The sequence below is a fragment of the Dermacentor silvarum genome, chromosome 8, assembly GCF_013339745.2.
Source record: "Dermacentor silvarum isolate Dsil-2018 chromosome 8, BIME_Dsil_1.4, whole genome shotgun sequence".
In the NCBI taxonomy this organism is placed as follows: Eukaryota; Metazoa; Arthropoda; class Arachnida; order Ixodida; family Ixodidae; genus Dermacentor; species Dermacentor silvarum.
In genome coordinates this window covers 798,161-822,317 of record NC_051161.1, presented here as the reverse complement: position 1 = coordinate 822,317, position 24,157 = coordinate 798,161, and the positions used below count along the sequence as shown (strand labels likewise).

At 47.7% G+C, this 24,157-nt stretch overlaps 1 protein-coding gene across 1 annotated transcript in view; it reads left to right on the top strand.

Moving 5' to 3' along the window:
* LOC119460513 (intermembrane lipid transfer protein VPS13A) overlaps positions 1–24,157 on the top strand; it is a 1,139,096-nt gene that overhangs the window by 865,262 nt on the left and 249,677 nt on the right. Inside the window, exon 66 of the mRNA XM_037721434.2 lies at positions 8,332–8,466. Coding sequence (XP_037577362.2) covers positions 8,332–8,466 — 135 coding nt within the window. The remainder of the gene's footprint in view (positions 1–8,331; positions 8,467–24,157) is intronic.

Sequence of the window (24,157 nt, the reverse complement as noted above, 5' to 3'; positions counted from 1 at the left end):
ACAGAACCAAGGTAATGTTTATTGCCGTCCCTTGGAGATACTCACGTTATTTTTTACATTCCACCTAATTACATAATTAATCTTAAATGATTAATCAACTTCTCAAATAATATAATTAGATAAAAAGTGTCAATGAGAACATTGTAGAGAAACATGAAAAACTGCCGAGACAGCTTTCTGTTGCTCAATACGTGCTAGATAAAAGTGTATTTCTGAGCGTGAAAGAAGCCTGCGAAGCCCCTTGGTTTTCCTTCTTCTTTCCTTGCGCCACAACTCATTTGTTTAGCTATGCACCAACTCGCCCAACGCACTACCTTGCTAAAGCCTGCGAATACACACAGAGTGACTCGAGCGGCCAGTCGCGCAGCAGTTTTGCGTGTATTCGTGGGTTTCTTTCACGCTCACAAAACACATTTATGTATCAAGTATTGAGCAAAAGGAGGCTGTATCGGGAGTTTTTCGTGTGGCTCTACAATTTTCTCATTGACACTTTTTATCTAAATATTATATTTGAGAAGATGATTAATAACTTATGAGTGTAATTATGTAATTAGGTGGAATTTTAATTAATTAGGCGGAAGTTTAGCACCCCCTGTTAGGTATTGCTTTATCTCTTTGCCTTCACTCATCTTGAGTTAGCCTAATGTCAAGAGAGCGTAATCAACCAAGCTGGGGGTCACAATTAGAACCGGTGATAAGCATTCTTTCAGTTTCTAATATCCTTCATGTGGTCTTTGCAGATTTCAGAATAAAGCTGTTAGGACTACAGCATAAGCTACACACTGAGTTTTACATTTGCTATCAGAAGGGACTATTTCTTTAGGTAAACAAAGAAGCTTGAGAACAAGTTAAGGACCGCACAAAGAGCGATGGAACGAAAAATGTTAGGCCTATAACGTTAAGGGACGGGAAGAGAGCGGTGTGGATAAGAGAACAAACGGTGATAGCCGATATTCTAGTTGCCATTAAGCGGAAGAAATGGAGCTGGGAAGGCCATGTAATGCGTAGGATAGATAACCGGTGGACGATTAGGGTTACAGAATGGATACCAAGAGAAAGGAAACGCTGTCGAGGATGGCAGAAAACTAGGTGGGGTGATGAAGTTGGGAAATTTGCAGGCACAAGTTGGAATAAGCTAGCGCAAGACATGGGTTATTGAAGATCTCAGGGAAAAGCCTTCATCCTGCAATGAACATAAATATAGGCTGATGATGATGATGAAACTTTGGTACGTGATAGTTGCGTTTTCCTGTATATAAGATATCTTATACATGCAGCAAAATTTGTACAAACTGCTGTTGCACACAGCAGTTTCTCACACAGCGTTTTTCTGGCACACAGGAGGTTCTTTCTTCCGGAGCGGCTTTCGAGGTTCTGTGTAATATGCTGTCGATATCACATCCTCTAAAAAATGCTTGGCAGCCGTTAGGCATTAGAGTTTCGTCTGCCCTCAGAATTGCACGGCGCCAATGCTCTAGACGACCGCTGTCAGGTGGCACTTTGAATAAGTGGCACACAGCTCCGCACAAGGTTGGTATCCAGAATTGCAGTTCGGAACAAAGCACTTTCTACCTATTGCAAACACCCCTCAGAAAGCCGCTGCAGCCTTTGTCGAGGGCCTGTGGCGACGATACCCAAGCACAAGATCATGAAACGCACGTGAACAAAAAGCGTGCTTTCAAAACAGCACGGCCGCACATGCAAGTACAAAGATGCAACAACGACAGCACGCGTCTCGCCGACGAGACTGGATGAATGGATGGATGGATAGATGAGGCTGAACCCTTTAAATCGGGCGGTGGCACACGCCACCTAGCCGTGACTATTAACATATTTTGTACTTTGTGGAGGGTACAATTTCACCCCTGCTTTGATTTTAGCCATCGATCAGATAACCTCTGTTTGGTTATTTCTACCCGCTTAAAGTCTATTTTGCCTCCACTGTCCCTAAACCCCAATGCTTTGAAAAAATCATCCCCTTTGCTTTGCACTGTCGGGTTAAGCCCTTTACAGAAAAGTATGAGGTGTTCAGCCGTTTCCTCCTGCTCTCCACACACACCGCACAACCTTGGTACTTGACTCGGTACATCTTAGACCGCAATGCTCCCATCCTGGCTTCAAACAACAAAGAGCTTCCCCTAGAATTATCATAGATATTTTCTTTCACAATTTCTTGCTTGAAAGTTCTGTATGTTGCCAGTGCTGATTTCTTAACCGCTGTTTCCTGGTTTGCACCCCTCCTGCAGTCCAAATATTTGACTGACAATTTTCTGGTCAGCTTTCTCCATTTTGTGTCTACATTCCTCATGTACAAATAACTGAAAAGTCTCCTTGCCCACCGCTTTTCTGCCGTACTCACAATCCAGCCGAGTGGAGGACTGCTGATGACTGTCCCATTCACTTCAGCTGCCGTCGTATTGGACACGTGGCCCGCCATTGTAACAGCTGGTGGTATTGGTATCAGGTGCCCTATGAATACAACCGTCGCCCCACCATGGATCATGGCCGATTTCAGCCCTACCGCGAGCCTCCCCAAACCACCGGTGATGACGCTCCCTCCATGCCATATTGCCGTTCACCATCCCCACATGGTCACCAGTCCCATTCGTCGTTGTCTCATCGCCAATCATCTCGCTCGCCCCCATTCTGCCGCCCTACGTCGCCGATTGAACGACTCCCTCAGGAGAACTAGACAATGCAGCTCCCAGAGATGATGCTGCATCGACGATTCACCTGCCAAATCCTCTGACCACACTACGGACCAGACGGAACCTGATAGACATTAAACTGGATGACACACATGTTGTTCCTCTAGTGGATACTGGGGCTCAGATATCAGTGATGAATTCGGAGCTTCGTCGCCGCCTTAAGAAGGTCCTAACACCACCCACAGTACCGCTCATTCGTGTCGTCGATGACGGAACATTTCCCGTGCTAGGGATGTGCTCCGCTCGAATAAGTGTTGCTGACCGATCCACAAGCACACTACTTGCCATGCTCTAGAAATGCTCCCATGAACTCATCCTCGGTATGGATTTTCTGTCTGCCCATTCTGCCCTTATTGACTGTGGAACCGGCTTGCTTCAGCTAGACCTACCGTGCTACCATGACGCTCCTACTACACGCCAACCGCGCTTGTGCTCAGTGGATTACTTTTGTCTACCTCCTCAAGCTGTTATATATGTGAACTTGCAGTTTCTTTCTCCCATTCCCGATGGCAATTACATCTTGACCCCAATCGTTGACATCTTATTTGCCAAAAAGGTCGCTCTTCTTCACACCCTTATTAGAGTTACGGATAATCGAACGTCTCTACCCATATTGAACTTTAAAGGTGCACGCAAATTATCCCAGGCGGCATGACTCTAGCCCACATCTCTTCTATTGATGAGTGTGCCATTTCTACATTCGTAACCTACGCTTCTTTGTCCTCTGCCCCTTCCTCAACCTCGCAAAATCTCGTCGACAGCGATATTGACAAGATGATAGCATCTGACCTCCTTCCTGCACAGACAGCCGATATGCAGCACATATTGAAGTCCTACCGCGACATCTTTGACTTTAATGACCGTCCTTTGGGACAGACATCTGTGGTCACTCATACAACAATACTGGGGACGCCAACCCAGTCAGACGACATCCTTATCGCGTGTCGTATGCCGAGCGAGAAGTGATACAGCGTGAAGTCGACAAGATGCTCACCAAGGACATCATTGAACCTTCATGCAGTCTATGGGCATCACCGTTCGTCCTAGTAAAGAAGAAAGATGGCAGCTGACACTTCTGCGTAGACTACCGCCACTTAAACAAAGTAATGCGCAAGGATGTCTACCCTCTGCCACGGATCGGTGACGCTCTCGACTGTCTACACGGCTCTGCCTACTTCTCTTCTATCGACCTGAGGTCAGGATACTGGCAGATATCCATCGGTGATCAAGACCGTGAAAAGGCCGCATTTGTTACGCCCGATGGACATTACCAGTTTAAGGTAATGCCCTTTGGACTGTGTAATTCCCCAGCCACATTTGAAAGGGTGATGGACTCCCTCCTTTGTGGATACAAATGGTCAACATGCCTCTGTTACCTCGACGATGTCTGCTTGTCGGCAGTTCTTGGAGTTTTCAGCCGAGCAGGCCTTCAGCTCAACTCTGCCAAATGCCGTTTTGGCTGCCGTGAAATTACTGTGCTTGGCCGCCTTGTGAGTGCTTGAGGCGTGCAACCTGACCCAGAAAAAATTTGCATTGTCATAGACTTCCCTATGCCACGTTCCACTAAAGACGTACGGAGCTTTGTCAGCTTCTGCTCCTATTTTCGACGTTTTGTTAAGAACTTCGCCGACGTTGCCCGTCCACTCACGCAACTCTTGAAGAAGGAAACGTCATTTTCTTGGGGTCCTGAACAGGCCATTGTGTTTCACATGCTCACGACTTTACTTACGTCACCATCCATCTTGGCCCATTTTGATCCATCAGCCCCCACTGAACTTCGCACCGATGCCAGTGGACATGGCATCAGCGCTATTCTCGCCCAGCAGCAACAAGGATGAGACTGCGTCATCGCTTATGCCAGTCGCCTTCTTTCTTCTTCAGAGTGCAAATTTTCTATCACTGAGCGCGAGTCCCTCGCACTAGTTTGGGCTGTTGGAAAGTTTTGACCATATTTGTTCGGCCGCACCTTTTCGGTCATCAGAGACCACCATGCGCTTTGCTGGTTATCTTCCCTCAAAGATCTGACTGGACTACTTGGTCCAGACGTTGCCCGTCCACTCACGCAACTCTTGAAGAAGGAAACATCATTTTCTTGGGGTCCTGAACAGGCCATTGTGTTTCACATGCTCACGACTTTACTTACGTCACCACCCATCTTGGCCCATTTTGATCCGTCAGCCCCCACTGAATGTCGCACCAATGCCAGTGAACATGGCATCAGCGCTGTTCTCGCCCAGCAGCAACAAAGATGAGACCGCGTCATCGCTTATGCCAGTCGCCTTCTTTCCTCTTCAGAGTACACATGCAAATTTTCTATCACTGAGCGCGAGTCCCTCGCACTAGTTTGGGCTGTCGGAAAGTTTTGACCATATTTGTTCGGCCGCACCTTTTCGGTCATCACAGACCACCATGCGCTTTGCTGGTTATCTTCCCTCATAGATCTGCCTATCACGTCATCCACTGGATCCTCCCGACTTGTCAACGCATGATTCTCCGCGATATCCGATTTAACCGACATACGCAGCGAACAGCTCAGCGATGCCAATTTGCGATCAATTGTCTACTGTATACGCTCTCATCACTCTGCTCCGTCCCTACAATTATTCATGCTAGTGACAGAATCTTTTACAGACGCAAGACCAGCTCCGATGACCCAGAGCTTCTACTGGTTGTTACCGAAACAATCCGTTCCACTGTTCTTGAACAGCTTCATGACACCCCAACCGCTGGACATCTCGGAGCAACTCGCACGTATGATCGCGTTCGGCTTCGGTTCTTCTGACCTGGCCTCCACCGCTCTGTGTGTCGATACGTTGCTGCTTGTGAGTCCTGCCAGCGCCACAAGCATCCATCCTTGTTGCCGGCCAGTCCTCTTCAGCCCATGGACATTCCCGGTGTCCCCTTCTGCCGCGTCGGCCTTGATTTCATCGGGCCATTCCCAATATCTCTGACTGGGAACAAGTGGACTGCCGTAGCTATGGACTACGCGACACGATGCTGTCACCCGGGCACTGCTGACAAGCTGTGCCACTGACGTTGCGTAATTTCTCCTTTATGACGTTATTCTTCATCTCGGCGCTCCTCGACAACTGCTGACTGACCGTGGTCGCTCATTTCTGTCCAAAGTCGTCAACGACATTCTTCGTTCATGTTCCATACGTCACAAGCTAACCACGGCCTACATCTGCAAACCAATGGGCTTACCGAGCACCTCAACCGCACGCTGACCACAATGCTTTCCATGTACGTTTCCTCAGACCACCGTGATTGGGACAGCACCTTGCCTTATGTTACATTTGCCTACAACTCATCACGCCATGACACCGCTGGCTTGTCCCCCTTTTATCTCTTGTTTAGCCGCCATCCCACATTGCCCTTCAAGACTCTTTTACCATCACCTGTGCACCCTGTTACAAACTATGCCCACGATGCAGCTTCTCGGGCTGCAACAGCTCGCCGGATTGCAAGGGATCGTCTTTATGCCTCCCAGCTGTCCCAGTAGGCCCGCTACGATAGGCATCACAGATTCGTTAATTACTCTCCGGGCTCTTTGGTCCTCCTCTGGACGCCTTGCCGCCACATTGGCTTGTTGTCAAAGCTTCTTTCCTGCTACTCCGGGCCTTACAAGGTCGTGCGCCAGATCACTGACGTCACGTACGAGATCGCTCCATTGGACAGTCAATCATCTGCCGCGTCCACCACTGATATCGTGCACATCTCCCGACTTAATGTTGCCGAACACGATCCTTCTGCTCCTTAAGCGCCGAGACTGCGCTCTCAACGGCAGGGGTTCTATGTTATGCACTATTCATGCGCACTGAAGCACGCATCCTGCCGAGCATGGAAGAATGCGCCAGAAAGACGGTGAAGACAACCATCATAGTAGCGCTCGTGTTGTTGTGCCATCTTGCCTGCAGTCGTCTCTCTCTGTATATATTTTGTAAATATAATTTCCTATCCCTTTTGGCTACTCTCATCCCCGTGACAATATGAATCATCTGGATTCATCAGTTCAAGTATTGAAGACACGTCTGTCTCATTGATTTCATTCCTAAAGTGTTCTAATGCAAGCTCGGACATGCACTGATAAATAAATGATTCAGGTTTGGATTTATTTTGATGTATGCATGTACAAAAAATAATAAATACAAAACACTGATGAAATATATCAGATGCTACTGTACCGGCATAAAATACAGTTGTTTCAACATTGGTAATAAGTAAATCCAGCACTGATGATGCAGATGTGATAACGCGTACAGGAGTTGTGATTACATTTGCAAAACTCGTTGAAAGCAATAATATATTGTTGTTACCCCCACATAGTAACGTTGATCTATTTGCAGAGACATACTGCAAAAGTATGTCAAGAAAGCCAAAAAACTGGGCAATACAACCATGAGTAGGCCTATACAATACAGATATTTCTCTAGCAGTTCATAATGTCAGCCCTTCAAAGTTCTCATTATCTTGGCAATATTCTGGCACCGCAGCAAAATGCTAACTTGGGCTGGCTGGTACATGATCAATTTAAATTGAGTATAAGAGCGCAAGGCACAGGACAGACAACAATAAATTGATTGAAGCCCTGTACAGAGCTTCAATCGTTTCCTTCTGTCTGTTGTGTCTCTTGTGCCGTTGCTTGATTCTGGCACCATAGCACAAAATCGACGTGCGTCTAACTAGATAGCAACACCTCCACCTCTTTTATTATGGTGGTTTGCATATAAGTTTGTATAAATTTTGAAGAGATACAATCTGAGAATGTTCACTATACCAGGTCTTGGTCATCATTATGAAATTCACCCAGCAATCGTACAATCTTGTCCTCTTTATATAAGGCTGAGTGTGCATTGAGGTTCAATACAAAGTAAATTTAGTGATGCGTGAACTGAACATTCTGCGGAAAGCCAAAATGAGTGAACACCTCAGTCAACATGTCGTAGATTACGTGTGCTGTGAGCATGTGAAAAGAAAAAGTTAAGCGCAGTTCACAATGGAAGTGTGCCCTCTCTGAGGCAGCTCAGGTTGGCTAGACTGCGAGGGATCACCGCCTCAAAAGACTCGTAAGGAGTCTCCTCAGCTTGGCTGTAGCACAGGAGAACTTCATCAGCATTGAGCATATGCTCATCGAATATGCCCACGACAGTCCCAGCTGTGTAGCACTCAGCGCCAACAGCAATGTGTGGGACCGGTGACAATGCTGCCTTGCCTCTTTTGGGAGATCAGCTCTTTAAGCCTGTAAACAATTTGTCAACAAAGTCGGCCAGTCATCAAACACAGCGGCCTTCGGGCAAAGAGTGTGTGTGCTCATAAGATGCAATTGGACCATTTTAGAGTGAATGGTGTCGCCAGCATTGCAGGAGAGCACAGGCACACTGCATGACTGCTGCTTGATGCCAGTGTTAAACTTCAACACCACCTATGGGGTAGTCATTACTGTCTTTCTTGTGACAGACACTAAATATGCTATGGCTTGCCTACTAATTGATAAATTTATTCTACTGTTTGCTCAGCGATTCAGTGACTTGTAGGTGAATAATGGCAGAAAGTTCTGCTCCTGTGTCTTGTGATGCCACCCATATGGCATGGCTGCATCATAGCAATGACCTTGTTTTCGCAGGTGGACTTTGAGAAGATGCAGATGACCAAGCCTTTCTATGGATCACTGCAGCGCATTTACCATCCAGCCCTGTGGCTGCAGTACCGTCAGTCAGATCGTCAGGCTCTAATATTGGTCAAGGTTCACAGGATCCAGGTAATTAACACCAACTAAAGGAAAACCTTTTCCTGTGTTGTTTTGTGTCATGTTGCTAGGAAGCCAAGTAAGAGCGCTGCTGAGGTAACACATCCTGTCCTGTGCCAAGCTATGTTTGTGGCGCATGTCACAAGGTCAACTCCTTTCTTTTTTAATGCATTAGCATTCTTAGAGTGCTTCAAACATTTTCCGGGGGCTAGCTATCTATCTATGTTTGTTTTTATGTTTGTTTGTTTGTTTGTATCCAACCGCTTTCCCACCTGCCTGGGTCACTGATTAGTCCATGGTCGAATGGGTACCCAGTCAAAAAAGCAATTAACTTCAATTGGGAAATTTCCAATTGGTACCAACTGGAAAATTTCCAATCGTAAATTAGTACATAACTGGACCAATTGAACCAACTGGAACGTGACCAATTGGTTTTTGTTGGAGTGACATATTGTACCCAATGGGTGCCAATTGGTTTGAATGGCCAATTGTACCAGTGGGCAATACCAATAAACATATACACCCCACAAAGCAAACCTAAATAGGATTCCAGCTGTCAGAAACAGGTTTGCTATAGCCTTAGTACTGCATGCATATATACCGTAGCTATAACTCATTGAATGGGTCCATAAACTGAAAGTATGATTTCCCAATTGATTACGTTCTAGCTAGTTTATTCCTATTGGTAGTCCAATTGGACTCAGTTGGGAATGTAAGGTGGGCCTAGCTGGTTCAAACTGGCAAGTCCAATTGGCCTCGATTGGTTCCATTCCTGACTCAATCGTAACCAAATGAAGGTAAGGATTTCCCAATGGGCCCAGTTGATTCCAATTGGCAAGTCCAATCGGACTTAATTGGTTTCACTTTGACTCAATCATAACCAGTTGGAACTAATGATTTTACAATCGGTTCAAATTGGCTCCAGTTTATTTCAATTGGCAACTCCAAATAATTTCTCCTCTGATCCAATCGTAACCGGCAGGAAGTAAGCATTTTCCAATTGGTTCCTATTGGTCCCAGTTGATTCCTATTGGAAAGCTAATTGGAGTCAATTTTTTTTTTTTTTTTTTGACTGGGTAGCGCATCGGGCTCCTGTGCTGAGGCAAAAGGGTTCGAAATTAACCGTCACACCAACTTGGGCGGATGAGTATGTGGCATTGTGTACATATTGTCACGTGGTAGTGACGGTCAAGAACACAGTAGCAAAACTGTATGACGAAACTAGCTTTTTATTGGGTGAACTTGTGGCCACAAAAATAGACTACACTCAAAGAACAACGATAGTGGTGAACACAGTCGGAGGTTGTCAAAAATCTGGTCAACGGGTCACGCGCATCGGCTTTTATACATGAGTCATCAAAGGTTCCAGAGTAATCTCTGGCGCCGGCATGTTTTCCAGAAAGTACAACACAATTCATGTTATGCATACATGCAATCAGATTACACAAGGTTCAGTGACAACAGACAGTGGATAGAACCACCGATAATATTCGAGAAACTTCCGATACACCTAAGTGCATCCTGCGCCGAGCGATAACCCTTGTTAGACAGTGAAACACGATCACTCGAGAAAGATAAACAAGTACATGCGTCAATACCCCCCCCCTTCATAAAGCATCGTCCCGATGCTACAAATACGAAAGCTAAAAACAAAACCATGCGTAATAAAGAAAACAACAACAAAGAAACAAAGTCCTGAAGTGTCAGCAGGCGTAGAAATGCTTAAGACGCACCACATGGATGACTTCAGGTCGTGCGCGGTGCCACTATGATTGCGAAATCCCGTCTGGCACAACCTCATAGTTCAGTGCGCCAATACGTCGGATGATCATGTAGGGTCCGAAATAGCACCGTAACAGTTTCTCGCTACGTCCTTATTGGCGTATTGGAGTCCAGACCCAAACACAGTCACCGAGCTGGTACTCGATGTAGCGTCGTCGAAGATTGTAGTGTCGGCGGTCGGTCCTCTGCTGGTTCTTGATGAGCACGCGGGTGAGCTGTCGGGCTTCTACACCTGGAGATAGGCAGCGACGTCGAGATTCTCTGCATCGGTGACGTGCGGCAGCATGGCGTTCAGAGTGGTCATAGTGTTCCTGCCGTAAACCAGCTTGAACGCCGTGATCTGCGTTGTTTCTTTCACCGCCGTGTTGTAAGCGAAGGTTACGTACGGCAGGATGGCATCCCACGTCTTGTGTTTGACGTCAGCGTACATTGCAAGCATGTCAGCGAGGGTCTTGTTCAGCCACTCCATTAGACCATTACTTTTTTTTTTCATTTTATTGCCTTAAAGACCCCGTAGTAGGGGTATTACATAAGGGGTGGGAATACAACATATACAAACAAGTGTTACAATGCTTTCAATTTGTTAGATAAAAACGTTACATCTTCAACGAATTGTGATGAACAGGTGACCGCAGCGACTTGATGAGGAAGAGCATTCTAGTCTTTAGATGTTCGGTAGAAAAACGAGGCTGAAAATGTATTTGTGCATGAGTTTGGTTGTGCTACCTGCAGGGGATGGCCAATGCGTTGTGACCGGCGTGATGGGGGGACAATGTATGGTGGACGATTAAGCGTCGAATAGTAGAACCTAGGGAAGAGGGAGAGGGTGGCAATGCGGCGACGAAAGGATAGAAGGGATAAGAAAGATTGTTTTTTCAAGTATGAAATGCTGACGTCGTAGGAGTATGTAGAATGGATATACAGTGTAGACCGCTTATAGCGTAAGTTGCCAGAGTCGCGAATATCCGCACTATAAGCGGTACCGCACTATAACCAAAGCAACAATTTTCAAGGCCCACACATATGCAAAACATGTGCACCGAGCTGCCACGCGTATGCGACAGTCGAGGAATGCGGCTAGAACGTTTGCATTCAATTTACAGTCAAATCTCGTTAATTCGTACCAAATCACGCGGCGGCGCCTCCAACCAGCATTGCTCTGGCACCGCCATATATAGAGTAAAAGCTTAGGGGAGACCCCTCAATGTAGCGCGTGAACAAACAAAAAAAAAGAAAAAAAATGCGGTGGGCATTTCACCCTCTTTTAAATGGCAAGGTCGCTGTTTCTGCGTTGCGCCGAAACATTCTTAGCCACGCTACCATAGCCACGAGTAGAAAATGGCAGTGAACCCTTCTTTCTCCTTTATGCTTCCTCTACTTTCTAGTCACGTGTTGACCTTGCACGCTGTGGCTACGGCACAGAGGGAAGCAGCGGCGCTATCCCAGGCCGGCCAAAGAAACTACCTACGCCGGCAAACGCCCGCTTCCCGATAACGGCAGAAAACGAAACTTCGGGGTGCTGGCACTGGGCCGGCTGGAACGGCGGCGCCTGCACGGCGGCGGGCGCGCACGGTGACAGTCGAAAGTGAGGGAGCTACGAGGGAGGGCGAGGGGAGCCACCGAAGCGGCGGAGTTGCCGAGGCAAAATCCGCTTCTCTGCCGCCCTCCTCCCTCACATTCCACGGTCTCCGCGTGCGCCCTTCGCCGTGCCATGCCGGCGCAGCCCGCACGCTCGCTGAAGTTTCGTTTACTGCCGTTATCGTGAAGCGAGCGTTGGCCGTTTCATGGCCCTCGCTCGCTAGGCGCGCCGTGATGTTTCACAACTCGACTCGCACTCAAGATTCTGGTTTCAGCCTCACTGGCTGTTCGTTCGCACCACGTGCCCTTCTCCTCCACTTCGTCTCTTTCTTCCTCGAGCACTCCTTGGGGCGCCCGTTTGAGGGGAGCGTTCGCCGTCTCCGCTGACTTCCGTACTCCCAGGCAGCCGCACTGTAACCGGTATTTCATTTCCCGCAACTGCACTATAAGCGATACGTGTATACATGGAGTGCTATGGGAAAATTAACGGGAGTCTGAAAAGACCGCACTATATCCAATCCTGCACTATAAGCGGTTACGTTATAAGTGGTCTATACTGTACCTGGTGGCGCGATTTTGAACTGCCTCATAGGTTAGGTTAGGTTAGGTTAGGTTAGGTTAGGTTAGCAAGGGCTTTGGCGAGATATGCTTGATGCGGATCCCAGATGGAAGATGTGTATTCCAGTTTCGTTCTTACTAAAGATTTATAGGCTAACATCTTTACATGCAATGGAGCGAAGCGAAGGTGGCGTTTTAGAAATCCCAATGTTTTGTTAGCCAATGAAATTACATTAGTAACATGCACATTCCAGGTTAGGTCATTAGCCAAGGTGACACCTAAGTATTTGCAAGATTCTACTAATTCAACAGAGACGTTACTAATCCGATAAGAAAAGTGAAGCGGGCGATGACGTCGGGTAAATGAAACAAGTTTGGATTTATTTGAGTTGAGCATCATCAGCCAATGATCACACCATTCTTGTACGTGGGTAAGGTCAATTTGAAGAGCTGTTTGGTCAGTGACGTTATTGACTGTGCGATAAATTATGCAGTCATCGGCAAACATACGGATCTGGCAGGGTAAGTCGTTAATATAAATCAAGAAAAGAAGAGGGCCAAAGATGGATCCCTGTGGTACGCCTGACGTGACGGATGCAACGTTAGAAGCGTGGTTGTTAACTGAGACATACTACTGCGACCTGTTTGTTAAAAATTGTTCGTGCCATTTTATGCTATCACGATGCAGATGCAAATGTGAAAGTTTTAGTAATAGGCGCCGATGCGATATTTTGTCAAACGCTTTTGCGTAATCGAAAAATATGGCGTCTGTTTGAATGTTTTTGTCAAGATTAGTATGAATGTCATGAAGAAAGAGTGCAAGCTGGGTCTCGCAAGACAGGGCCCTGCGGAACCCGTGCTGTGAAGGATAAAAGAAGTTGTTAGCATCTAGAAAGTTCATAATATGAGAGTAGATTACATGCTCCATGATCTTGCAGGGAACACTTGTCAATGAGATGGGGCGGTAATTTAGTGGAGAATTTTGTTACCTGATTTGAAGACTGGAATAACCTTCCCCATCTTCCACTCATCTGGTATGGTGCCTGTGGAAAGCGACTGCGAAAATAACAAAGACAGAATCGCTGCAGAAATATGTTTTGTGTTTTTTAGTAGTTTAGAGTTGATGTCATTGATGCCAGCTGATGAAGACAATTTAATATTTTCTATTACAGATGAAAGCCCAACTGCTTTGAATGTGATGGCTGTCATGTTGCACTGTATATTTGTGATTGGTGGAGCAGGAAGTGTCCCTATTTCACTTGTGAAAACTGATGAAAACACGTTGTTGAGCATGTTAGCGCAGCTTAGATCCGTGACTGGTTCACCCAGCTCGTTAGTAAGAGTATTCACGCGCACTTGTTCAGGGTTTATCACATGCCAGAATTTTCTGGGATTAGTAACTAAAATATTTGGCAGGTCATAGCGAAAAAAGTTCGCTTCGCATCGCGAATTCTTATCAAGTAAGCACTTTCAGCAGTGTAATACAGTGTAGACCGCTTATAACGTAAGTCGCGGGAGTCGTGAATATCCGCACTATAAGCGGTACTGCATTATAACCAAAGCAACAACTTTCAAGGCCCGCACATATGCAAAACATGTGCACCGAGCCGCCACGCGTATGCAACAGTCGAGGAATGCGGCTAGAACGTTTGCATTCAATTTACAGTCAAATCTCGTTAATTCGAACTAAATTACGCAGCGGCGCCTCCGACCGGCATTGCTTCGGCACCACCATAGAGTAAAAGCTTAGCAGAGAGCCCTCAATGTCGCGCGTGAAAGCAAAAAATAAAAAAAGAAAGGAAAAAAATGCGTCGGAAATTTCACCCTCTCTCAAATGGCAAGGTCGCCGATTCTGTGTTGCGCCGGAACCTGCGTGTACGTGCCGACGTCTCAGCCACGCTACCGTAGCCACGTGTATGAACCCTTCTTTCTCCTTTATGCTTCCTCTACTTTCTAGTCACGTGTTGACCTTGCACGTTGCGGCTACAGTGCAGAGGGAAGCAGCGGCGCTGTCCCAGGCCGGCCAACGAAACTGCCCACGCCGGCAAATGCCCGCTTCCCGATGGCAGAAAACGATACTTCGGGGAGCTGTCGCCGGGCCGGCTCGAGCGGCGGCGCCTGCACGGCGGCGAGCGCGCACGGTGACAGTCGAAAGTGAGGGAGCTCCGAGGGTGGGCGAGTTCCGCTTCCCTGCCGCCCTCCTCCCTCACATTCCACGGTCTCCGCGTGCGCCCTTCGCCGTGCCGTGCCGGCGCCGCCCGCTCCCTGAAGTTTCTGCCATTATCGTGAAGCGGGCGTTGACCGGCGTTGGCAGTTTCGTGGCCCTCGCTTGCTATGCGCTCCGTGACATTTCACGACTCGCACTCAAGATTCTGGTTTCAGCCTCACTGGCTGTTCGTTCGCACCAGGTGCCCTTCTCCTCCGCTTCGTCTCTCTTTCTTCCTCGAGCATTCCTTGGGGCGCCCGTTTGAGGGGAGCATTTGCCGTCTCCGCTGACTTCCATACTCCCAGGCAGCCGCACTGTAACCGGTATTTCGTTTCCCGCAACTGCACTATAAGCGATACGTGTATACATGGAGTGCTATGGGAAAATTAACAGGAGTCTCAAAAGACCGCACTATATCCGGTCCTGCACTATAAGCGGTTATGTTATAAGTGGTCTATAGTGTATTTGTCCCACGTTACTGAGCTCGACTTGATTTTAGCGGCACGATAGAGGCGCTTTTTTTTTATTTTCTAGTCGTTTTATAGATCTCGTGAACCATGGTTTTTGTTGATTGGAGCGAATGGTTATCCTGGGAATAAATTGATTCTTTAGTTCACATAGCTTGTTTTTAAACATCAGCCAGTTATCATAAAGCGAATGGGTATGAAATTTGTCAGCAAAGGTAGAAAAAAATGCGTTCAATTCATTATTTATAGCCTCATAGTTACCTTTGTCATAAACACATTGTATAAACACATTGCCTTCTTGTGCATGTCATGTGGTGGGAGAGTGAAACCGACAACACCATGAATAAATTTGTGATCACTAATCTCACGAAGATATTTAAGGGATAATAAGCTTTCAGGATGATTGGTTAGTATGAGATCTAAAATATTGGCAAAAGTCTCCAAGATACGAGTCGGCTCCAGTACTAGTTGTGTTAAATTGTAATTTAAACACTCTTCTATGAAGTCACTCGCTTCAGATTGATTTGTTAGTAAAGCAGTTCCATTGCGCCAGTTAATGCCGGGAAAGTTAAAGGCCCCAAAAAAGGATAATAATAGCATTGGGGTGGATTTAAGTAATTTCATTTAAAATGTTGTTTAAGAGATTAGAAAACTCTGGTTGACGATGAGGGGGTCTGTAACAAACACCCAGCAGCACTGTTTGCGGGGAACACTGACATTTTAACCACAATATTTCCAGTTCACTGTCAATGTTAACACGTGTGCACGGTAATTGTTGGTTCACGGCAATCAGAACACCCTCGCTACGTGCGTCTCCCCGATCGCATCGATAAACGTCGAAGTTGGGAAGATCGGCCAGAACTTCTGCGTCACTGATTTTGCTTGTAAGCCACGTTTCTATTGGTATCAGTAAGTTACTGGCGGATGATGACATAAGGTTTGATACATGTTCACGTTTTCGTAGAAAGCTACGTATGTTAGGGAAGATTACTGAAAAAGACAGATTATTAAGCGGGGGTGGCAGGGGAAGTTCTCTTTAGATTTGTTGGATAATGCGATTGCTATGCTATTTCTTTGACGGTCTGTGATGGCTCGTCAAATATGTAGCGTTTAGTACCTGTGTGCAATGTTTTATAACGCAATGAAAAGTGAGCAGATTTCTCTTTCGCAAAAGCGACAAGGTGCCTGCGGGCGTTCTGCACGGTCTTAGAAAAACCTTCACCGACACTGTGTTCTGTGCCTTTAAACTTGCGGCCATTTGATAAGATGGTTTCTTTTGTCTTGAAGTATGTAAATTTGACAATTACAGGGCGGCGCGGCGCCCAGCGGTGTGTCTCCCGAGGCGATGTGCTCGTTCAATTTCTTTTGTGTCTATGTTAATGTTAAGGGGCTGAGAGCACAGCTGGGTTACAGTTTCTTCAGACTGTGCAAATGTCTCAGAGGGATTAGTATCAGAAACGCTATAAACAATTAAGTTGTTCCTACGGGATTGGTTTTCAGCGTCATCCATACGCCGTTCCAAGCAAGCAGCTAGGTCAGTAATTTTAGCAGTTTCTGTTTTTACGGCTTCGATTTCAGTTCGTAATGGGATGATGCTTTGGCAAAGATTTTCGATGACTGTCATTCGGGAATTCAAGTCTGATGCGAACTTATTCATCGCCAGTAGTTGGCTCTTAATATCTTTCATTTCTGTAATTACTTCCTTTTGGCCGGCTGTTAGTTTTTGCAGTTCTATTAGTACCAGGTCAGCACTATCGGGACTCGGGTTTGATTCGATGTCTCCTGATAAGAGAAGCAAAGAGCAAGCTACAAGAACACACTCAACAGCAATAGCGACACTGCACCGGGGCCTCGGCAGCTGCACCAGAAGGTAATTGCTAGATCTTTTTGCAAAAAGAGAATACTTGTTACCAACCTGCGTGGCGAAGAGCAATGGGTTAGTTGTCTGCATTGTGGTACAGCAACCGAGCCCACAGAGTGTTGTCGACAGTCGTGGCTGCTTTATACTTGGCGGGAGCACGAATGTTGGTGCCGATGGGATTTCCCCCAGTGAATCTAGCATCCAGATGTCGAATGGCGGTGTTGATACCGATAAAGCTACGCAGCCCATCGCTATGGCGCAGGCGCCATATCGCGCACATGGTGAGTACGCACTGGCTTCGTCGTTGTGGGGCAGCAGCGCACATTCCAGTGACGTTTCGATAGTAGGATCTATCCGAGAAGACAGCAGCTCGTGAGTGATGGTAACCACGAACACCTGCGTGGTGAAGAGCAACTGGTTAGTTGTCTGCAGTGTGGTACAGCAACCGAGCCCACTGAGGGTGTTGGCAGTTGTCCTCCTGTGGCTTGTCTAGCTGTATTGCAAAATGGCTTGGGTGAGCTGTGCAGTGAAGAACGTTCCTCTGTAGGTGATAAGGACTTCTGGGGCATCATGTCGCAGCAGGATGTTCTAGACGAAAAATTTAGCAACTTCGGATGCACTACCTTTAGGCAGAGCTTTCGTTTCACCGTAGCGGGTAAGGTAATCGGTAGCCACGAAGATCCACTTGTTTCCAGATGTTGACTTTGGAGAGGGCCCCAACACATCCATCCCAATCTGCTGAAACAATCGGCAAGGAGGCTCGATTGACTGTAGTAATGTCGCCGGCCTTGTTGGTAGTGTCTTGCGTTGCTGGCAGTCTCGATAAGTCTTGACGTAGCGGGTCATGTCGGCGGTCATGCGCAGCCAATAATACTTGTATTCTTGTGAGCGTACGAGAAAACCCGAGGTGCCCAGCTGTCTTATCATCATACAGGGTGTGTAGGACTTCTGACCCGAGTGCTGCGGGCACAACGAGAAGGTAGTTTGTGCCGGCTGGCAAAAAGCTCTTCACCAAGCTAGTTTTGTCATACACAGTTTTGCTACTGTGGTCTTCTCGTCACTACCCAGTCAAAAAAATCAATTAACTCCAATTGGAAATTTTCCAATCGTAAATTAGTGCATAACTGGACCAATTGAACCAATTGGAACGTGACCAATTGGTTTTGTTAGAGTGCCCAATTGTGCCCAATGGGTGCCAATTGGTTGGAATGGCCAATTTCACCAGTGGGCAATACCAATATATATATATATATATATATATACCCCACAAAGCAAACCTAAATAGGATTCCAGCTATCAGAAACAGGTTTGCTATAGCCTTAGTACTGCATGCATATATAGCTATAACTCATTCCAGTTTCCTTGAATGGGTTCATAAACTGAAAGTATGATTTCCCAGTTGGTTACGTTTTAGCCAGTTTATTCCTATTGGTAGTCCAATTAGACTCAATTGGGAATGTAAGGTGGGCCTAGCTGGTTCAAACTGGCAAGTTGAATTGGACTCAATTGGTTCCATCCCTGACTCAATCGTAACCAATTGGAGTAAGGATTTCCGAATGGGCCCAGTTGATTCCAAATGGCAAGTCCAATCCGACTTAATTGGTTTCACTTTGACTCAATCGTAACCAGTTGGAACAAGGGATTTTTTAATCGCTTCCAACTGGGTCCAGTTCATTTCAATTGGCAACTATAATGGTTTCTCCTCTGATTCAATCATAACCAGTTGGAAGTAAGCATTTTCCAATTGGTTCCTATTGGTCCCAGTTGATTCCTATTGGAAAAGCTAATTGGAGTCAATTGTTTTTTTTTACTGGGTACCCTGCACCTACACCAGATGTCACGTGGTAGTAAGAGTCAAGAACACAGTAGCAAAACTGTGTATGATGAAACTATCTTTTTATTGGGCAAACTTGTGCCCCCAAAAATAGGCCACACTCAAAGAACAACGATAGCGGCGAACACAGTCTGTCAGCAGGTCAAGCGCGTCGGCTTTTATGCTAGAGTCATCAAAGATTCCAGAGTTATCGCTGGTGCTGGCACGTTTTCCAGAAAGTACTACACAATTCGTGTCATGCATACATGCAATCAGATCACACAAGGTTTGGTGACAAGAGACAGCGAATGGAACCATAGATAACATTCGAGAAACCTTCGTACACGCAGGTGCGTCCTGCACTGAGCAATCACATTTGTTAGACAGTTAAATGTGGTCACTTGAGAAAGATAAACAACTACACATGTCAAAATGTGCAGCTCTTCAACTCACCTATTTCACACTGACAAGGGCCGCTGTAGATGCAGGACTGTGTAGGTACTCTTGTTCAATGAAACTGTTGGAGCTAATGCGAGGAAAACCCAGCTCCAACAGCATTGGGTTTTGAACTGTTCTTTTTTATTTTTTTATTTTTATATCGCGCTGCACACACTGCGCAGCCGGGAGCTAACTTCCTTTTCCTTGGCGGGCGCTGCACGTGAAGCGAGTTATAGCCTGGTGGCCCTGGGCCCGGGGCAAGGGGTGCTACAGGGCTCCCCCCCGTAGAGCAGAAGCCAGAGGAGCTGCCCAGTGAACATGCTTAAATGTGACCACCTACGAGGTGCAAGTGCGGCGACATAGGCCGGTTTGAGTCGATTAGCAGCCACGACGTCTTCGTGGCTATTAATGTCCAGCATGAACATCTTAGGCGTACGATGGAGTATGCAGAATTGTCCATCGTAGACCGGGGTGAGGGGTGGACGCACGGGGTCACGCCGAATGAAGGCATGGTTGCAGGAATCCATATCCTGGCTGACAAATACAGACCGGGGGTGTCTGTCAGCAAGAATGACAAGAACAAGGTCACGAAACGTGGTGCGCAGCTCCCAGATGTAGGTGGAAGCATCATGGGTGCAAGATGGCGTGACGGCGCGAAGAATTCTCTGGGAAGGCACAGGAAAATGCCATAGTCGAGTTCAGCCGCAGATCAACCTAGGTCAGCCTTCAGTGCTGATCGAATGCCCAGAAAGACGAAGGGAAGGTGGAAGAGCCAACAATCCCTTGGCTGATAAGTGGTTCTCCGGCGGTTTCCCCGACACGTTCTTACGACGAGTCCCGTCCGGCAGTATCTCTGATTCAAGCTGTCGTACGCGAAGAGCTGGCAAACGCAGGCATCCGTTCGATCTGTTTGTAAGTAGCCCTACGGTCGGCAATTTCTTTCGACCTCCACGCCCACAATTGACCTACCTCGTATACCGCGACCCAAACCAGTGGCGCACACATGACAAGCCAATATGCTTTAATTGCAATGGAGTAGGTCATATTTCCCACCACTGTCGCTATCGTCGTATTTCGTCTCCTCGTCCCGCGTATGCTTACCGCCCGGAAGACAGCCGCTTCTCGTTTCTTCATGCCCGCAATGACCTGCCGCACTGTGATGTTTCTGCTCTGACTCCACGCTACGACCGCCGCTCGCCGTCCCCACAGAATCGGCGTTCTCGCTCACCAATTGCCTGTCGCTCACCGTCGCCATACCCTTGCCGTCCCTCTTTGGAAAACTGACCAGTGCAGCTCCTGGAGGTGATGCTGCATTGACCAACTGACCCGGAAATGCTCTGTTGACCCTGACCACCCGACAAAACCTTTTGGACATAGAAGTGGACGGCGTGCCTGTTTCGGCGCTCATAGACACGGGGGCGCAATTATCGGTTACGAGCGCTCGCCTTTCTCGTCTCCGCAAGGTTCTGACGCCCGCGGCGTCACCTGTCGTTCGTGTAGCCGACGGTGGTACATCTTGCATCCAAGTGTCTGCGGCTGAACGGCGCGTAATTCAAATGGAGGTCCAGAAAATGCTTACAAAGGACATCATCGAACCATCTACGAGTCCTTGGGCGTCGCCTGTGGTGCTTGTCAGAAAAAAAAGACGACACCTGGCGGTTCTGAGTCGACTATCGCCATCTAAACAAGATTATAAAGAGGACGTGTACCCTGTGCCGCGAATTGACGACGCCCTCGACTCTTTGCATGGTGCACAGTACTTTTCTTCTATAAACCTTCGGTCCGGCTATTGGCGAATCGCCGTTGACGAAAAAGACAGGGAGAAGACCGCCTTTATAACATCCGATGGGCTCTACCAGTTCAAAGTTATGCCATTTGGCTTGTGCAATGCCCCCGCAACATTCGAAAGAATGATGGACTCCCTTCTTCGTGGTTTCAAGTAGTCTACTTGCCCGTGCTATCTCGACGACGTTGTCATTTTCTCGCCTACGTTCTCCAGTCATCTAAGAAGACGCTTGGCTATTCTGCGCATCTTTCACAATGCAGGTCTTCAACTTGACTCTGCCAAATGCCGCTTTGGTCGTCGAGAGATCACTGTACTTGGCCATTTTGTCAATGCTACAGGTATCCAGCCTGACCCTGCCAAAGTTAGTGCCGTTGCCAACTTTCCGACACCTCACTCTACTCAGGGCGTCCGTTCCTTTTTCGGCCTGTGTTCTTATTTTCGGCGGTTTGTGAAAGATTTTGCAGCACTAGCACGGCCTCTCACCTACCTTTTTAAGAAAGACTCGACTTTTTCTTGGGGTCCTGCACAAGCGTCCACCTTCTCACAGCTTATTGGAATACTGACATCCCACCAGTGTTGGCTCACTTTGACCAATCTGTGCCCACAGAAATCTGTACCGACGCCAGTGGCCATGGAATCGGCACAGTTCTAGCCCAATGTCAGCATGGTCAGGACTGCATTTTTGCTTATGCCAGCCGCCTTCTTTCCTCGGCTGAGCAAAACTATTCGATCACGGAGAGAGAGTGTCTCGCTCTAGTTTGGGCCATCGCCAAGTTTCGTCCTTACCTCTACGGCCGACCCTTCACCGTCATTACAGACCACCATGCTCTATGCTTGCTGTCTTCTCTCAAAGATCCCAGTGGTCGCCTTGGTCGTTGGGCACTGCGACTTCAAGAATACTCGTATACCGTCGTTTACAAGTCTGGCCGCTTGCTCCAGGATGCCGACTGCCTCTCCAGATACCCCGTAGATCCACCGGACAATGCCCTGAGCGACTCCAGCCCGTGTGTTCTTTCCATCTCTCAACTCTTCAAGATCGCTGCCGAACAACGCCTTGACGCGTCTCTACGCAAGATAATCGAAAATTTGCACTCCCACGCTCCTGATCCTTCCCTCCGCCTCTTTGTCCTCCAAAACGACACGTTATATCGTCGCAGTTTACTCCCTGACGGTCCTGACCTCTTGTTAGTCATCCCGGCTCATCTCCGTTACACTGTCCTGTCGCAGCTTCACGACGCAGCAACGGCGGGACATCTTGGCGTGTCACGCACATACGACCGCACATGCCGCCGTTTCTATTGGCCTGGGATGTCCCGCTCAGTGCGCCGTTACATGGGCTCATGCGACCTTTGTCAGCGCCGAAAAAGGTTGACTCTGCCGCCGGCAGCCCATCTTCAGCCTTTGGACATTCCGTACAAGCTTTTTCACCGTGTCGGCCTCGATTTACTTGGTCCGTTTCCCCTATCTGCTTCTGGAAACAAGTGGGTCGCCGTTGCCACAGATTATGCGACGCGGTTTGCCATTACGCGTGCACTTCCCACTAGCTGTGCCACCAACATTGCAGACTTCTTGCTGCATAACGTCATACTCCAACACGGAGTTCCTCGGCAACTGCTCACTGACCGCGGCAGACAGTTCCTGTCAAGGGTGATCGAGAACATTCTAAGATCCTGCGTGACGCAACATAAACTGACTACAGCCTACCATCCACAGACGAATGGCTTGACAGAACGCCTGAACCGCACCCTTACTGACATATTGGCCATGTATGTGTCTGCCGATCACCACGACTGGGACGTTGCACTACCCTTTGTGACATTCGCGTGCAACACTTCCAGGCATGAGACCGCTGGTTATTCACCGTTTTGTCTCTTATACGGTCGAAACCCTACATTGCCCATGGACACCCTGGTGCCTTCTTCTGGGTGGCCACCCACTGAATGTGCTTGAGAGACTATTGCATGTGCCGACCATGCATATCAAGTTGCTCGCACTCGATTTTCTGAGTCCCAAATCCACCAGCAGTCTCGCTACAACAGCCACCACAGGACCACCCACTTTGTCCCTGGATCGCTCGTTCTCTTGTGGTCCCCAGCACGACGTGTTGGCTTATCCGAAAAACTGCTCTTCCAGTACACCGGTCCATATTGCATGTGCCCCCAAGTGACTGATGTCACTTATGAAATCGCTCCACTACTGCCTTCGTCATCCTCTGCTCATCCCAGCATGGACATTGTACACATTGTCCGTCTCAAGCCCTATCGTGCCCCGGACATCCCTTAATGCCTTGTGTGCTAGTTTTTTTTTTTTTTATGTAGCCTCCGTTCACCTGCACCAAATCGGTGCTTTCCCCGCCGGAGGGTAGTGTTACCAGCCAGTTGTCCTGCGGACAAAGAAGATGCGGAAGCATAGAGCCCACTTGACGAGGAAGAAGTGAAACTGTGGTTTGCCATCTTTGTTGCTGCTGTCCAACTGTTAGTCTCCTTGTACACAGTGTAAATAAACCCCCTTTTCTGTAACTCTCCCCATAACAGTATAAAAACAGCAATTTGTAAACGAAATGCTGTATATTTCTTGAATATTATTGATATGTCGCCAGGAGACGACAACGATGAAGTGCGCGTGCGAAAGCACTGGCGCTCGGCACGAGCGTGCCTCACGGAGCGAACGCCTCGCCAGTGTTTTCTCCGACGCTTGGACTACTGTCTCCTAATATGTTTCTGTTTTCTTGAGTGTAATAAATCGTCGGCAGCCAACTACGGCTGTAGAGATGCAACCATTGGCGATGAGGAAGACTCTGGACTCACCGGCACTTCACCGAAGGAACAACATGGCGACACCGGGCTTTTATCAGCTACCTTAATTCTGTGGCAGCTCCGGCTCATGGAGATCCTAGTATGGGAGGCTTCAATTCTTTTTTGAAGCTAACGACATTTCGGACGCTTCCAAGAAACTTGCTCATCTGCTCACATTGTGCAGGGAACAGACTTACGACTGCTGTGTGCGCTCTCGTTCAACCCAAGCAGCCCAGACAAGTGAGCTACGAGGACATAATCGAGATGCTCACGGCTCACTTTGATCCACAACCTTCTGAAGTCTTCCGCAGGACATGCTTCCAATGACGTGACCAACTGCACGGCGAAATGGTCTGTGATTACGCGACAGCGCTCAAGGAACTAGCAGCTGATTGTAATTGTGGAACAAGCGCAGACAT